Here is a 19,489-nt window from a genome sequence, read left to right as displayed (position 1 = left end):
TCTACCGTATTTGTTCCAATTATTGCCCTAGGCTCAAAAATGTGTGTGACATGTATATAATATAGGGTAACATAGAAGAGAAAACCAACTCTGTACTTATAACACAACGTTATACAAGACACGATTGAAGTTTTGTTTACAGGTGAGCGTTTTAGGGTCAATGAACTTCTCGTTTGTATTACTTTCAACTTGGCTATGATGTTATGTGTACATATCTGACATTTACACACACATACAATATATTGCTGTGAGTGTTGCTTTGTAATGTTGCATCCTGTTTCCTCTTTTTATGCATCAATTATCAATAGTCACCAATATATGAGCTATTCCATGAGAAAACCTTTATTAGTGACAAAAAAAAAAATTTCGATAACAAAATATTCATAAAGAACATTCTTTTACCTTCCAGATCTGAACATTTGAAGTAATTATCTTCTCTAATTCAAGAGTTCGACTCAGCGCCTTTAAAAACTCACCATTTTCAAAAACTTCGTTTTGATGCATTTGCAACAATGTACCAGTGTTTAAACTTAACATAACTAGGTAAAACATCGTTTTTGACAATTGTTTCCATTTTTTTACAAATGGCATTCTTTTTTAAAGGGAGATAACTCCTTTAGAGTATTTCAAGTATCCAGTTCAATGGGACAGAACAGTAGAATGTATTGGACAGATGAATTGTTTGTCAAGATTTTGTTCATTTACTAATACGTCTGTTGCTTTGTGATATACTGCTAAACCTTAAGCTCTAGTTTTGCCATATAGCCTGAATTCAGGACCGTAGGAAGCATTTTCAGATTGGGGGGGGGGGGGGGGGGGGGGTGGGGGAAGGGGGCACACATTATGAAAATCAGCTAAAATTGATTCGCTGTGAAAAAAATGCTACGATTATTACCATTACCCCCTGTTCCTACGGCCCTGTCGATGTGATGTAAAACTTCAAACCGACATGTGCAACGTAAGACATTGGTAATGTTGTTGTAATTATGTCACACCGAAATATTTCAGGAATATGCCAATTGTCCAGCGTTAAACGGTAGAGGTACTGCCCCAGATGACCATCTGGTCATTATACCAGGTAAGGACAGGTGTCTGGATTGAACCAATCATATTAAGTAGCTAGCAAAACTGCATCCTCACATGAAAGAATTCCAAATCACTTGACGTGTTTCAAAACTACATTGAAGATGGAATGTAATTCGAAAGTAAACGCTCTTAAACCACTCAGCCATGCATTGTTCTGCGATTGCCGCAAAAAAATAAAGTAAATTACGACAAAATGCACAACAATTTTATAACGACAACAACTTTATCGTAATTTAATATTACTTCCCTGTGTTTCCTATTTATTTCATTTAAGCTAAACCTTTAGGATATACCATTGTTTATTATGAACATCAATTGGTTTATCTAGCTCAACATTGTTTATTGTAAAATATCTCGATATTTCTCTTGCATTTTGTAATTACTGCCTTTAGGAGTAAACAACTGTCTGTTTCCGGTATCCCGACTTACTCTAATTTTTTGGCCAAGCCCTAAATGTTTTTATGGCATTGATGTTTTTTTTTCTCAACTTTTTACAGAAAAAGTTGCAACACAAAACTGCACTTTTAATACTTTAAACATGTTCAGTGATGTTAGAAATCAATTTACTGATGCTCTAAAGACATAACCCCCTTATTTGTATTCATATTTTGACTCAAAAATAATTTCCGAAAAGTCTCACTTAATAAAAAAATCCAAAAAATAATTTCCGACCTACCTACCCTAAATGTTTTAGCATGCTACCGGAAACAAAGATTTTTTGGCCTCATATAAAACCTAAAAGATCAAATACTGTTTATAACAGACAGAGATTAAAGTCACCTATTTTATAAGATATATGCAACGTATGCACTGATAATTGAATAATTTGACTAATATATGATGCCAAATAGAAGAAACATATTCAAGTTTTTTACCGCCCTTTACTTGTCTTTATCGTTGAATAGAAATACTTGCTCTACATATATTGAACGGTCAACAGAAAACCCCGAAAGCAGTGAAAACGCGGAAAACACCCACAAAACGTTTTAACTTCAATTATTTTCAATGCTCACTACTTCTGTGCATTAAAACATTTGCTAAGCTCATGTAAAACACTCGAAAAATGCGAAAACAACTAAACTTGCACATAAGGTGATATTTTTGGCCAACAAACGGACATGGAGTAGCCTTAGAAAAACGCAAATTCCTCGACTTTAACTTTCGACTTGTAAAATAGAACTGCGCAGGTTGTCCTTACTGAAGGTTTTTTTGAGAAATAAATGCAAATAAGTGCCGAAAATTAAATAAAATAGTTCCCCTTTAGATTCATAACTTTGAAATAACAAACAATTAGTAGATCTACCTAGAACAAGCATAGTGTGGATCCAGGATTTTAAGCAATGGAGCATGCCAAACTGCAAAAAGTGTATAGTTTCACCAAAATTTCTCCAAGACTGTGCATATACCACACGAAACAATGCGCGATGTCATGGTGTGATTTAGTGGTCAGAAGTTTGTTAAATATTTGTAATCATACTTTATAACATTGCGAAATTGTTTTCGTTTTATTTTTTTTAAGATGGCGTTCAATATGGCGGCAATATATGTCTTTACTGCTGGATGTTTTTGTAATAGTAATGCTGGTTTTGAATAAGTGGAATAACACAATTGTCAAATAATTAATTAATCCCATATAAAACAAGATATATGTGCATAATATACAAGTGTTATAACTTAGAGGTTTAACGCGAGACTCATACCGAAGAATATTCCTCCGGCCACTAATCGATAACGGTCAGATTTTCTATACAGAAATAAGAAGGGCATGTACACTTTTACTTAATAACAAAATTACTAAAAATAAGAAACCTTAGGTGCAAAAATATTACCAAAGTCCAACATTTGATTCATCACAAGGTTTTTTTTTTTAAATTAAATTTTAGCTTAATTTTTTATTCGTTCCTCACATGAAGTTTAATGCCATCATTTCGTCATTTTTTCCCTTCTTTTTTTCCATATAAAATGTGCAAAAATCTCATACATGCGTTTCTTCAAAGCATTTTGTTTGTATAAAACCATTGATATGAAAGCTTAGGTGCAAAACATTTCCTACTCTCATTGAATTTATCTTTTGAATGATATTTGTTTCATTTTTGTGAAATAAAAATTTGATTCGTTCTCAGACGGTTTATTTCCACTAATTTGGAAGAAAAATTAACTTCAGCGCGAAGTTGTTGTTGTAGCGTCATAAGCAGACGATATTATTATGCAGCGTGAAGATGCGGTATTGTGATCAAAAGGTTAAAGTAATGATTTAATCATTTAATGTAATTTACTTCGTGAGTAATTCATTTTGTGTTAATATCACAAATGGACAATATAAAAAATGCAATTAAATATTGCAATTAATATTTCGGTTCTAAAAAGAAAGAGATGCTCATTTCTTCTTATGTTGTTGTTCTCACCTTATTTCATATACATTTAAATATCAGTGTCAATTATGCCAATTATGTCAATTAAACATTAAAAGAGATAGCTTTTCTATCGGCCATTGGAACACAAATGCAAACTGTCGCTATTTTTCTACTCAGTTACAGTACCAAAAGGTAAAATATAGAATGTTTCGTATATATTTTACTTATAATAAATTTTAGTAAATAAATTCAAGGTCCGCCTTGATCAAATTAAAGGTGGAAAATATGTCCGGAGTATTTTTGTGTACAAGAATGTTTTTGCAATGTAAATAATATCTACATTTAAAACAGAATTGAATTTTACTTCAGTAACTTAATGATATATTTTTGTTTTCGTGAAAATTTTACCTGGTTTCATGATCTTTTCAGTTATCAAAAATGTCGTAGTGAATAACTTACTTTCATAATTTATTGTACATGTTCAATTCAAGATAATTTTACATGAAACCAATTTCTATACTGTAATCCTATTGAATGATAGTTTATAGAAGTAATAAAATGTTGTATGCATCACGCATATTATTGGACCTGTAATAACCTCTATATAAGGAACGTTAAAACAACACGGACGTTTATAACACTGATAAGGCTATACTTGCGTTTTGAATTACGGGTATTTTCTTTTTGTAATTACAAGGTATAATTATCATGCGATTTTAATCTTTCGCATATTTTTTTTTATTTTGCAAACAGTTTTCATAATTGTATTGGTGGAATATGTATAGTTATATTAAAATGAGTAATGTCTGCTTGAATACGGCAAAATACCTGTACCACCCTAATTGCCACTATCTTTTTTTTTTTTTTTTTTTTTTTTAAATTTTCCAAACATACCATAATTTTCGATTCATTAAACTTCCTATTTTGCCAATATGTTAAGAATTGCTGAATTGATGTACGTCTGATGTTCAACCATTTCAGAATAAAAAATTCAAAACCTACACCTGTGTAATTATAAATTGTAAACAGCTGTTTAAAAAAAAATCTTACGTATGTATTTTTGTGACATAAGAATGGATGTGGTAGTGGCAGCAGGTTTAATACATATCAATCAGACAATTTTAAAATGTCAATTCTAAAATAATATTCGTCAAGTTTATTTGTATTTTGTGACTTGACAAGAATGTGTTATGGCCGTAAAAATTATAAAACCGTATAAAACATAGTTCGATTTTTTTTTTGTGGGGTGGGGGGGGATGGAGGGTAAAGACAGCGTTATTTAAAACAAATGTAAAATCAGATCATATTTCTTAAATATATATGTCAGATTTTATTTTTCAACGACAGCGTATTTTATAGATGGGAGCTTTAACTCGAATCTAAATGGTTTACAGATAGCAATGTTCACCCGATTTGTTACATTGTTTTTCGAAAACATGTTAAAATATACATTTTTCTTATATAAGAATATGTATGAAAATATGATTTTTATATGAAAATATGATTTTATGAAAATATGGTTTTTATTGCTGATAGATATGTTATATTGATATAAAAATTAATTTAATTATAATAAAATAACATGTTAATAATGCTATGGTTCAGAAAATTACATATTAAACATTCTTTTGATAAAAATGACTTGTTTTATTTCTAATGAAAAATCCCTTTTCCATAGTTTGTAACTCCAGTGACATTTCAATTAAGCTTGTTAAATTATCTTATGAAAAACCTTCTCTTTTATTACACTTGATATTGAAATAAACATCCAGGTGACAATACCCGGAGGCAATAGATATCGACATCGCAGTACCGGTCACCTGTTACCAATACCATATAGCTGTTGTCTCCCCTGATATCGATTTTCTGCAATATCGGTCATGAGGTCAATTCTTTCTCATGATATATCAACTCGTTACTGTAGAGCTACGAAATTAATGGATGTAATCCAAATAAAATTCTACAGGTAAATATGTTGTGTCTAATTGTTTCTCTTTGAATAGTTGTTTGGAGATGTATTAATCAGTAATCACATGTGAGAACGTGCCCATAAATACAGAATATGTTTAGGTAAGGTTTTAACTCGGATTTTGATAACTAGATTGCAAGAGCTTCCAGAATTACATTTAGCGGAGTTTAGAATATAACAATGTTTTTAATTGTTCTTTTCGAAATATTCGATAGTGATACAAACTTTTGAACTGTAATATTGTGACATGCCTCATGCTGTTTGACGAGCGCTGGTACCTGAATAATTTTCACATACTTTATCAGCCATGCGTTATAATCTCAACATATTGTAGCTTGTTTGCCAGTAGGGAATACTGTTAACTAATCATGTATTCAATGGCATAAAAATCGCGGAAAATTACCTGAGTTGCAAGCATAACCAGTCCAACCGGTCGCACAACTCTCACAATGTCCAGTGTTGACATCACAAGCCGAAGCGTTGGTACAATGACACTGTCGTAAGCACTTGTCACCGTAATATCCAGTTGCACAACCTAAAATTTTGTTAACACTATTTAAGAGTATTTTGTTGTGTCGCAACTTGAAAGAGGTCTATTATTGTTTACAAATTTGCTACGACACGGTTACCAAAATATTACAAAAATGATCCATTTCGGAGCTAATGACATTCTCAAAAAATTCTCTAAATGCTAGTAGTTCAATGAGCAGAAACTCTTTGACAAAATTTTGTGACAAAGTATTTTAATACTGATAAACTGACGTCGGTATAACAGTATTATGTACATCAGTGTAATTAGCGCAGCATTGTTTTTTGTCTCGTTGTTTATTTGTTTGTCTGTCTGTTGTTTGATTTTTAAAATGAGGTGGGGACGACGCAATAGAATTTGTTTTTACAATGCTTTGTCCATGTGTTGATGCAAAGGAAAATCCCATTGTACACTTAGAAAATCTCTTGCTTAAAAGATATCTTGTTGTCTGCTTTATTATTCAACATCTTATAATAATGTAAAAAAATCAAGTTTTTCTGATGATGTCAAGCTTGTTCCTTACCTGCCTGAAACATTTTTACTTCACACAGTGTCATCAGCCCAGCCACCCATCTTCTTATTGTTAGATATTGGAATAGTCTCGGTTTTGGTAATTTGATGGAATAAATGTAACTTCCCTCTTCAGGGTCACCGTGAAACAGATATTGGTTTTGGTTCACATTCGTTCTGTTAGTTCCGTAAATGTACAGATTTGTAGATTGATGACCTTTAATGTAAAATTTAACATGTTTTTTGTGCAAGGCACAGTTCAATGTCATTAAAAATGTTTATTCACTCAACGTTGTATAGGCGGAAAGTAAATAGAACTCTCGTTCTCTTATATCCAGTTTAAATGATAGATGCGCTTATAAGTTATCAGCATTTTGGCAGAAGCCGCGGTAAAGATCAGTAACGTTCAACTTTCATAAAGAAATCTGTAGTTGCCAGTGATTGACGACATTCTTTTGCTATAAAACATCGGGATTAGTTACTGTTCCTCCTCGTAAAAAACTTGTCTGGTCTCAGCTATGACATGGTATATTTAAGATTATTAGAATCCTTTACTGGTTGAAATGTGATGGAAATTCTGGCTCACTGTTAACAGTTTTAGGTAACTAGGCGATAACGAGTCTCTGCTGAGTTACCGCAAAACAGTTACCCGAGAGCCAAATATTTTCATCTTCTACTTCAACTAGTGACAGATTCTTTTTCTTCCATACCTTATTTTTTAATTAACCGAAGAAATAAAATAAAAAGAAGTTTGTTTTAAACTAGCATTATTTCATTGTGGTAACGTGTGAATCTACACATCTAAAACACTCCAATGTATTTCCAGTGTTGGAAAAAGTCGTTTTATACGCTGCGTCTTATACCCAAGGGTGTGCTGTATTTTATGAATGAATGCATAATTTTGTGTTGATGGAGTAAATATTTCTTTTTGCAGTTTCTAGAACTGATTTTTATACTGTTATTACATATGATTTAATTATTGAAATTTTACTCATTAACTTGTGCTTCGTGCAAAAACGAGTTACAGTAACTTAGTTATAGTAACTGTTATTTTCTCCCTTTTATTGGAACGGTATCTGTTTCTGCCTGCATCAGGATTTTTCTGTATGTGCTTAGGGATATTCTTAAGATGCATTTCATAGCATTGTCATGAATGTTCATGTGAAGTTTGAAGCGCCGTCTATTTATCACGTTTCCCGTATTTTATTGCAATAATGTTACGTCATTGTAATATTTCAAAATTTAACTGCCTGATAATAAGTTTATTATTTCAAGTATAGTCTAAACTGTTTTCTTGTAACGTGGTATATTCGATTTAAAACAAACTTGACAAATAAAGCAAAAGACAAAACGTAAACTGAATGGAATGCTGTCATAAAGGAACATGACAGAAGCTGACGCAAATGAATTGACTGTGCTATCATTCAGCTTCCAATATATGTTTTGAAATCCCCTGAGTCTCAACAAATAAATATTCTGGTTACGAAAAATAACCTGATGGTGCAAAATATATGTACACAATTAATCTAAAACTAATCGTTGCTCCAGCACTTGAAAAATGGTATTTTGTGTTGAACATGGTTGTTGCAACAGAGTAGTAGTCATGTTTCACAACAGTTACTGTAACGGATATAGTGCCGGTCAACTTGGTCTGAACAACTGAATATATTCACTTCAACCTAACCTGATGTCTCATACAATAAATTAAAACAGAGTAAAATAGATGAGTAGTGGATTCTACCAATTGCCCAATCATAAGTTCCATAGGTAGATGTACTCTGATTCAATGAGCCAGACTCTCCTCCTATTCAAGTATACCTGCCGTCAAAAGGAAATACCCACTCTGAAAATTCTTTTATATTTGTCTAAGCAATCGAGTTTGAAAAGTATAAACTTGTTTTATAATTATGATAATAAGGTTTAACATACAGAATGTAAAGGTCGCTTGGCTTGCTCATGGTGCACGTGCAAAATGGGCTCTTTTACGAATAACTGTAACATAAGAGTTCATTACAAAGGTTTTTTTTTTGTGTGGTATGCATTAATGTAAGGATATAACAGAAAACGCCATAGTTTTTGTTTATTTGTTTATTACTGCACTGAAATGGAGCGTCTGAATGACATTCAACGTAACCAAGCCGTTGGCATAATCGAGAGTGGTATGTCATATCGGCAAGTGGCACGTCGAATGAATTGCACACATCATACAATAAGAAAATTTGTCAAACGGCACAATACATCCGGGTATGTGAATGACAGAGAACGTTCTGGACGTCCGATAATCACGTCACGTCAACAGAACCGGCATATTATGCTTTCGCAATTGCGTAACAGGTTTTGCACTGCAATGCAGGTTGCTCAAGAGACGGTAAGTGTTCATGGACAACGTGTCAGTGAGTCAACCATATGTCGCCGCTTCCATGAAACTAGATTACGTAGCTATGATTCATATCGCGGCAATATGTTAACACCAAAAAATAGGAGAAATCGCTTTATTTTGTGTCGTCATCATCTGCGATGGACGCAGCGTCAATGGCAATGTGTCTTGTTCACGGATGAGTAATGCTTCTGCTTGGATATGTCGGATAGACGTCTTAAAGTATGGTGTCGGCGCGGTAAACGTTACGCCGACTATTGTGTTGGCCAGGCACCATGGTGGGAAGGATGGAGTGTTATGGTATGGGTCGGGATCTCATGGAACTATAGGACACCACTCATCGTCGTTGACGGAAGTCTTAGGGCAAGTCGTTAAGTCGATGATGTACTGCAACCGCAAGTGCTACAATTTCTTGCTAATAACCCCGACCGACTTCACTTTGTTGCAGCAAGATAACGCAAGACTACTCTCTGCCACACTGGCCTCAGAATTCTGGCTGCTAACAACGTTAACGTGTTACAATGGCTTGCGTTTTCAACGGACCTCAGCCCAACTGAGGAATTGTGGGACCGACTTGGTTGCAGGGTCTATAATAGTAAAAATCCCATCCAAATTCATCAGCAGTTGATTCAAGTGCTTGTAAATGAATGGAATGTCATTACAACGTCTGATACCCAGTATGCGCCGAAGATGTCAAGCATGTATTTGTAAGAGGTAGACATACTTGCTATTAGGTCTTTTTGTTTTCACCTCGTGCACATTTCAATACAGAGAGAACTTTAGTATTGAATCAAATCACTTGTTGGTGCTAAACTATATTCTAAAATGTTTGATCTATCACCAGAATGAAATTTATCTCGATTACTTGTGCTTTGTTTATTTCATACCATCATTACTAAGTAGGTACTTTCTTATGATAGCCAGTATAATTTAATGATAACTGTGACTCAGTTTTAAATGTAAAAACAGTATCTGGTGAAAAACAATAAAGGACCTGGCATGCTTTAAAAGATAATACGAAATGTAGATACCGATATTTCTTGTATTGGCAATATAAAGGTCTACTCATGAATGTATAAAAACGAGAATACATGTTGAAGCATTGGTCTCATTTTATTTTCTGAAAATTGGGTCGGAGTACCTAGGTACACTCTTGAATGATTTAGATTGAAGTTGTTACTGATAAAAGATAATAGGTAGGTGTAGATTTCTCGGAAGCACAGAGCACCAAAAACACAGCCACAGTGTCACGCATTTGCCAACAACAAAAGGAAGCTGTAATGGAAAAACATTTCAAACGGGTTGCTTCAAACATCAAACAAGTACATATTAATTCATGCTAAATATTGATTGAGGGGAAGATAATAGTAAAGTGCGAAATGGGGTCGAGGGGTGGGGGGGTGGGGGTGGGGGGTGGGGGGAACCTGAAGGGGAAAGTTGAACAAGGACGAAATACAAGAAAATGCCATGTTCTTTAGAAACAGTCGCACTACAACGTAATAAGGGATGATTTAGAAATCTTGATACATTCAATACTATGTATTTGGTACGTAAGTCAAAATTTTAATTGTTGTAATGATATTTGAATATGTCAGCTATATTTGTATTTAATAACTCAAGTAGGTTTTCAGGACTGGTCTTTTTGGTCGTTTTTCCAACAAATGTGACCTTACAACCTCCAATACCGTCTTTCCATTCCTTTTTGTGTTGCTTAAAGGGAATTCCTATAGTTTTTTATGCGCATCTTTCTGCGCAGCCGACACTTTCTATGGAAAACTGAACTGAAGTCAACATTTGTTGAAACATGTTACAGACGATTTTAAATATTAGGAATCTTGAATAAAATAACATTTTTGGTAAGTTTTATCAGTAATCAAATGTTGATACTGGTTTATGTTGTATTGACAAGTATCATGACTGACAGTATCTTGCTAGTTATGTGATTGTGTTTTCACATCGCATTATAGTACAAAGACAATGTTGTTCATATAAAGTAAGATAATTGACTTAGTACCGATAAGACAATATCACCTTTCAGATTATTTAGTATTCAATTATAGAAAGAATTAAGAATTTTTAAAACTTTTTTTTAACTTCTAGCAGACATACATGTAATCAATTTGGCCTTGTTCGCGCCATTTTCCGTCCGAACAGGTGTTGTATTCTAGCGGTCTTAACATAAAATTGACCCATACATTTTTAGCCATTTTTATGCTCACAATACAATTATCTATACACAAGAAAAACACGAAAAAATTCTATGAAAGAGTTTTTTTTCAAAATTTAAAAAAAAATATTCTTCACTATGGATATTTTTCATTGAAAAAAGTAAATATGAAACAATTTTTTTTTCATTTGAACCCATTATTGTAAGGATAGAGTATTACAAATATGACTATGATATCAAAAACGTATATAATAAAATCTGTAAAAAGAAAAAACCGTATTGTGCTGTCTTGATGTAAATTTTGGTTGGTATGTATAAAATAGCAGAACATTATGAAAATGTTGAAAAATCGCTGGCAGTTTCAGCAACAGTGGGTGTGTTCAAAACCATTTTTCACAAAACAAGCCTGGTGATCTATTGTTTTTATTTGTTCATTGTTTTCAGCATAAATTTTCCTATCATATATGTGAATTAAAAAAAATCTATGAAAGGAAAAAAAACTATAGGAATTCTCTTTAAGCATCACAATTTTATGTATATTTTACGCACATGAATTCAGCTGATAATTTTTATTTACTGAAATGTGATCCAAAGTATTGAATAACAATGATGGCAGTTTTGAATGCCACCATATGAATAAAGAGATCAGTTATGTTGTGGTGGCAAAAGCTAGGTTTGACATTGAATAATCCTAAATTTCATGCAAAAAAACAAGTCTTTGATCTCTGTTTTAATAATAATATTCAGTTGCTAATATACATTCTTAAATTTCAATGTCTCCACTGCTTTTCGTGTGCAACAAAAGTTACATGTAACTGCGGGAAGTTAACCTAACTAGTGTTCCTGGCTTCTGTACCAGTACATACAAATTCTCCGCAAGTAACTTCCAACTTCCCCACACGATTCAGATGTAGAGGACTAATGATTTCAGACACAATGCCATTTATCAAATAGTCACGGAGAACATACGCCCCGTCCGAGGATCGAACTCACGACCCCGCGATCCGTAGACCAACGCTCTTACCTCCTGAGCTAAGCGGACAAAAGTTAATGCTTTCATTATTGAATATGTTCCAATTAAGACAATTCTTACTTTTCCCCTATTTTGAATAAAAATGTCTTGACTACTCATCATATATTTAGACTGAAGATAGATTCGTGCTGATATATTTGACTGTAGCAAAGTAACAAAGTGAAAAAAAAACCAATTGATTTGTTCATTAATTTTGCAAACACGAATATCATATGATAATAGCAAATGATGCTAATACGTAGTAGCTGTCATCTTTTGAAAATTAAGGATTAAAGAGGATAAAGGTTCATTTACCATTAAGATTTGGTAATTTACTTTTAAGTTTCACATTTTAATAAATATATAAATGTATTTCTCTGTGTTAATATACTGAAATAACGATTGAGGACAGCACAATCTAAATATATGATTTCTGTATTCTGTATACCTGTATCCAGGTATAGCATGATAACTGCAGTATTGATATTCTAGTGACAATATGTTTACATTTGATATTTCCTACAGTTTATTGTTCAAGGGGTGGAAAGATCGCACTGAACATTACCTAAACAACAAATAAAGATGGCGGAATTACATGCAATGGATCTCTTTGTTTAGAAATATTGTGTTTTTAAGAAAATACTGTAGAAATACACTAAAAACCTTTGTTGCTTCGCAAAAGCTTTTGAAGTGTTCCAGGAATGTTGGTCACAGGATTCGAATCGAGGAAAAATGTATCTGAAACCATAGGACAAGGTTTGGTGCATTTTCCTTAAATAGTATTTGTCTTCAAATGTTCACGACTATATACACTTAAGTCATAACTTTAATTTTCATTTTTAGATATACTCCCATATCTGTATGCTATCGAACTTCTAAATTTCGCAAAAACTCAAATTTAATTTTCATGGTAAGGTTCAGTGCCTTAAATCAATGGGTATGTTTCAGTGATATACAAAAACATAATTGTAGGAATGCACAATTTCTCGTTTATGAGATAACTGGTTGAATTGCTATTAGAGTATGTCTCAGCATACAGACACCAGGTATTCAATTTCTTTTTCTTCTGATACCAGCCAAAGTGTTATCAATGGCACAGTTGTATAATTCACGTTATGTGTAGTTAATTTCATTACATGTCATGAAAAAGCCTTGACATAATATAATTACTCCTGAAAAAAGAGGTATTTAAATAGCGTGTTCGTTTTCTGACATTATATTGAACTAAGGAAATGCATGACTGAAAATTTACTTTCAAAAATATTCTAATGTCTTCTGACTGGCACAGTATTTGATCAACAATGGGTTTTCCGTATAATATGAAAGTATGGCTTCTTTACGTTTCAACACATCCGGTATTATCGAAGAATTAAATGAGGTTTCTTATCAATGTGATCCTGCTGTTGTCGGCAGAGGAATATTTAAAAAGCTGGATTTTATCGAGTTCTGAGTATAGTCACAGAAGATTTTCCATAAGTAAACATTCCTATAGTCTTCTTATAAATATAAACTATGCTATGAGAATACTATTCGAATGTTTAAAGATCAAACAAAACTTTTACGCTCTTTATATTTTCATAAACATTATACTGAGTGAAACACTTGAAAACATTGTAATACGTTTGCTAAACTGTGTGTGTTTTTTTTATATGAGGACATTCCAATACAATAGCTTTATCGAACATGCAGCTCACAGAAGTGTTTTAAGAGACCACACGGGGTAAGTACAGCAGAATGTTTGAGTTCACCCAAAACAGGAACTATAAATTGTTTCATTAAACAACTAAACTTTACTAACTTTGCTTTGCACTCAGTTATTTCAGTTTTTGTTTTGTGCTGATGAGGCTAAATATCTTAAACAGCTTTAGTAGATATACAGTTTGTAAAATTGTGAAGTGTTTCTTTCGGAGTTGTATTCTTAAAAGTTTATAATTTGTGTAATTATTTAGATATATAGGTGTACATTTTTATGCCCCCAAAAGGAAGCATATTAGTTTCCAACTGTCCGTCCGTTCGTTAGTTCTTTCGTTAGTTCGTTCGTCACAACGTTAACTCTTTGCATGAAGGCACTTTACTCGCGAACCACTGAACCCACATGCTGATAGCACTTATTGAGTATGCACCCAGTACCTTCAAACTTCACATGCTAATAGTAATTAATAAATACATGACCCTCACCGACTTTGGGATCACCAGGTGAAAGGTCAAGGTCACAGGGGCCAATGTTAACTTTTTGCATGAAGGCACTTTACTCGCGGACCACTGAATCCAGGACCTTCAAACTTCACATGCTGATAGTACTTATTGAGTATACGGCTCCTACTGACTTTGGGATCACTAGGCCAAAGGTCAAGGTCACAGGGGCCAATGCTAACTTTTTGCATGAAGGCACTTTACTCGCGAAACACTGCACCCAGAACCTTCAAACTTCACACGCTAATAGTACTTATTAAATACATGACCCCTACCGACTTTGGGGTCACCAGGTCAAAGGTCAGGGTCACAGGAGTCAATGTTAACTCTTTGCTGGATACAAATCAAATATTTTATTGTAAAAAATCGGGGGTTTAATTCAAGACACTGATGTTTTTTGTGGGTTTTTTTTTACCATGTCTGGGCGCCGGTGGAGGTAATTTGGTTTAATTGTGTTTGACTATTGATATAGATATTACCTTTAAATTGTTTTTGTAGAAATTCCCAAAACTTGCTTTTAGTAAATATGTCGATATTTTGAAATTGTAGCTTGACCTTTTTGATAGAATGTATCGAACTCATCTACGACAAATAAAGCCCGACACCCCCTCCTTGCTTATACGTAATACACCATAAACACGAAAATCTGTATGTAATTATTGAAACGTATGCAGATCGATACATGGATTATTTTTAGAAAAAAAAAAACATACGCTGACAAAGCTGTTGATTAGTCTAGCGTTGACGTCCTACAACAGCTGTTGTTTTGTAAGGCCAGTTTGTCATTATTTATCTTATTTAGTACTGAAATCCTCTTGAATTCCCGTCTTAGCTGAGACATAGCTAGTTTACAATAGCCAATCTGTAAAGGAATTGTTATCATACACTCACCATCTCCCTACTGTTGTGCTTATGTATAAGTATCATTTACCGTCCATTTGTTGAAATTATGATTGTTACGTAATGCAGTCACAATTAAACCATACACCTTTAATATTTTCTAAATAATCTTGCAGTCGCCGTCAGCAGCGAATACTATTTAAGCATTGAGGGATGCTGTAGTCCCTTTGATAACGGTGATAAATCTAAAAGCAGTTTAAAGGTAAACAATATGGCTTTCGAAATAATGCTATTGTTAAGTCTGACTTAGAGCCATTTTTATACGCCCGAAGGGACGGATTATGTTATGACGCTGGTGCCCATCTGTCCGTCCGTTTTCGTCTGTCAGTTAGCAATTTCGTGTCCGCTCTGTAACTCTTGAACCCCTTGAAGGATTTTAAGGGAACTTGACACAAATGTTTACCACACCAAGACGAAGTGCAGCGCACATGTTTTGGATATCCCGCTTCAAGGTCAAGGTCACACTTAGGAGTCAAAGGTCATATCAGTTTGTTTGGTGTCCGCTCTGCAACTCTTGAACTGCTTGAAGGATTTCAAAGAAACTTGACACAAATGTTCACCACACTGAGACGACGTGCAGAGCACAAGTCCCGGGTGACTTGCTTCAAGTCCAAGGTCACACTTAGGGGTCAAAGGTCATATATGACTTTGCTTTGTATATATTGCTCTGCATTGCAGTACTCTTGTTTTTATTTGGCAGATCCTTCTTTTGTTCATCTACAATATTTTTTTTAATTACTTCCCTTTTGCGTTACTATAAATAGCTTATTTTGAAACTTTTTTATTATTGGCTGGCCGTAGGTACAACATGGATGGTATATCCAATTTGTAGGTGTATTTTGACATACCTTTACCTTGTAAGGATTTTATTTGGACTTAGATTTTTATTTGGAATTTCTCCCCTTTGTTGTTCCTGTCCTTTGGGCTTCACACTTCAAGTCCTTCAAATTTTGCTCCCATCCTCTGGTGTAACCCTTCGGGCGTATATTGCCCCGCTTGGCGGAGCTCTTGTTTTTCAGTGATTTGGGAGCCATAATATTTTTTCAATATGCTGAAGCCAGAATATTTTTCTTCAAGCACAGTCCAAGTTCAGATTTTTTTAAAAAAGATCTCGGACTCCTCCCGCCTAACAATCCTGTAATGTATTTGACTATTTAAATGTCTTCATTTTTATTAGACCATTTTTCTGCGTGTTTAGTGTGTTTCATAATATATTTTGACAAGATTTTCTTCATTATTTTATTTTGATGTACTTTGAGAAAAGTTTCAAATAAAAGTTTTTTCTCACAGTGCTAACGATGCATACAGGGGGTCATATTATTCATGCGAAAAATAATCAAATTATTACTATTTATATGTTTTTCGACCGTCATTGTGGTGGAAGATAGTTCTTGAAAAACAATGTAATATATATATACATGTTTTGATTTTTCTGAAGGCCGTACACACAATGATATTTTGGTGAACATCTATTGAGAAACAATGTTTGGTGCCAAATCATAAGATTATAACAACAAATGAAAGTTGTTAATATGTGTATGCCCAAACAATACCAAATAACAGCCATTTAAAGCAATTTTACAGCATGCAATGATGTAATACTAGTGTTGAAGTTAACACGGTAATTCCCCACCTAACGAAAAAAAGCAAGGATAACAAGAAAAGCCTAGTTCACAGATCGCAGCCGCTAGTATAGGCTTGAGACAGTTTATTAATAACATTATTCGCTAACTGTACAAGGCGTAACTGTGATGATTATATAGTATGAATTAATGTATACTATAGGATTATGGAGAGTAGAACACCAGTTCTGTATACGTCTGCATAAAAAACCCGGTGCTAGGGGTGTGGGGCTGTTATACTTTTCATTACCTACCGTGAAGGTACTCAGTCAAACTGACTCTGCTATTTTCTTGTGTGGTTGAGTTCTGTTTATTCAAAATATTTTTAAACAGCTTTTATTAACTATCACAACGGAGTCATGTGGCATTTAAGTGTAATGCGGCGGCAATAAAAAAGTTTCCAAGTACCTGGCCAGTTAAAGGAGGCGCTATAGGTGTTGCATTACCTCTCCTGAACAGATTCACCCAAACGAATTTGCTATTATGTTGGTTAATTGCGTTCTGTATTTCCAGATGATCCCCTTATATATTTTATTGATATACTACATGTAAGACATATACGATATATTTAATACAAGGATTTATGACTTGAACTCTACCGATTCATTATCTAATATGAAATGGGTATCCCGGAATATCCAATTGTCTTTCTATATAAACACGCTACAGCTGTATATTCTTCTACAATACTACTTAAAATAATCGGCTATACCTAGGACAAATGCCCAGCATTCCTTCCTATTATGTAATAAAACACCTACCTCTTTTGGCTACAATACTATTTAAAAATATATCGAGTTAAACTAATATCGTTATCAATAAATGACACTTACTAGCATCTGACCTTCCATATATCCAGATATCTGATATCAAGTATTTTTTCCCAAGATTAATTCTCCACCATGGTGTATCGTTTCCTGTAGTTCCGCTGCAACAACTACATGTATCTGGGTTATATGCATCGATATTATCGAGAGCTCTATCCTTATCCCAACTGGTCTGAGGAGCATTCCAAGTACTTTTTGAAGACATTGATGTCTGAACCGATTGTTTTATCTCTTGAATCAAATCTGAAAGTAAATATACTGAAACAGTAGAATAAGAAAAGTTTATACAAATTATTGTCTTTTCTGAACGCTTCTGACACAGTTCAATGTCTATGTTTATAAAAGGAAAAGTAATTGAATCACGGCACGGCGTATTGGAAATCTCCCACATTCCTTGCTTTATAAGGTACAACATATATTTATTTGAAAATCCATGAATAAATCCCTGGGTGACGGGCTGTTTAACAGACCGCCAGACGCAGTGCAGAAAAATGCTCAAAACTGGTTCTCAAATATAAAGGGACTAAACGCTTAAACGTTTTCTTCTAAAATAAGCCTTATTAGATTGTACAGGTGAGCGCCTCAAGATTGGTTTCCTATATAAAAATTTAGATTTCACTTTCATTTTACAGCAAGTGTTACTATAATATTTTACACAACATGATTCAGTAGGTTCCTTTAAAAAAACTATTTAATGCATTAGCCACGCAGTATAATTTTGACAAAGAATGTGTAACAATTTGTATCATTCATATAAAATTGCAACATACATAATACTGCGTAAAAGCATTAAAATTGATCTTATGGTGTACATCTGGAGACATACCCCCATTTTACGCGAGAGATTTAAATAACACTTGCTAATAATTATTATCAAATGACAACCTTTACAAATTGCTTGTCCATAGTTTATGCTATTTACTGGTGTACAGTTCAACATTAAATTTGCTGCGCTGAACTTAAAAAATGATAAAACAATTCTGACATTCATTTCGTTTGTCATGCAATACAACAACCTCCGGAATGTCTTGCTGATCTGTAGTCAATCTGCCAGAGATCCGAAAGAATAATGTCGATTTTTTTTCTTCCGATTTTAAGGTAGCTAAAGCTGATCTGACAATGTATATTTCAGATTGGAGATACTTACCTTTAAAGGCAGAAGAAATGTGTGCATGCCAAAGAGTTAAAAAAAAAACGACCTGTTATCTGCGACACTTGATATCTAATATGTAATTAAACCTATACGAGTAAGATATGTAGTATCTTATATTTTTTCATTCATTTAATTACAAAATGCACTCATGAACATGTGTAATCATCATAAGTCAATTACCTCGGCTAAATATTTCAACTTCACACAGTAGTAACGGCCCTATTTTTATTCCTTGATTCCTGTAAGTTCCCGGCATTACAATGTGCACATATCTCCCAACCACATAAGGGCTTACAGGTATTTCGAAAATTCCATTTTCATAATCAGTATTGTTGTAAATACCTTGCCAATTGCCATTGACCGAAGATGATATGAATACTTGAAATCCGTGCAGCTGGACTGCAAATAAATATGTAAATTTATTTCATACTTTTATTGTATTCATTTATTACCTTGACAGTGTCAACTTATCTATCGTGGACAAACAGGTAATATTTCAATTATTTTCTTGTCCTGTTGTTCAGTTATTACATGGATAGTCTGCGAGCGGAGTCAAAAGTTTCTTCTAATGATTTCTAATCTGTGTTACGTCGTTTCAACTTCATTTTAACGCAAGAGTGTTAAATATTATTTACGTTACATATCAAAGACTACAACAGACCTTCATCTTGATGTAATTCAAAGTAGTCAATGGCGATTTACTTACTTGGTATCCGATTTGTATTAAAAGCTAGTGTAGAGTCACATTCAACACAGATACGATCAATTTACCATGGATTTTTAAATAATA

At 33.7% G+C, this 19,489-nt stretch overlaps 1 protein-coding gene across 1 annotated transcript; it reads right to left on the bottom strand.

Moving 5' to 3' along the window:
* Positions 1-5,812: 5,812 nt before the first annotated feature.
* LOC128551667 (uncharacterized) lies at positions 5,813-19,077 on the bottom strand (the record flags this gene model as incomplete). The annotated part of the gene is made up of 4 exons (XM_053532566.1): positions 18,880-19,077; positions 17,553-17,789; positions 6,481-6,665; positions 5,813-5,944 (listed from the first exon to the last, which is right to left on the bottom strand). Coding segments are annotated over exons 1-4 (630 nt in total), but the record flags the coding sequence as incomplete, so codon positions are not given.
* Between the last annotated feature and the right edge of the window lie 412 nt (positions 19,078-19,489).

The sequence above is a fragment of the Mercenaria mercenaria genome, unplaced genomic scaffold, assembly GCF_021730395.1.
Source record: "Mercenaria mercenaria strain notata unplaced genomic scaffold, MADL_Memer_1 contig_1506, whole genome shotgun sequence".
NCBI lineage: Eukaryota > Metazoa > Mollusca > Bivalvia > Venerida > Veneridae > Mercenaria > Mercenaria mercenaria.
This window is presented reverse-complemented; position numbering and strand designations above follow the sequence as displayed.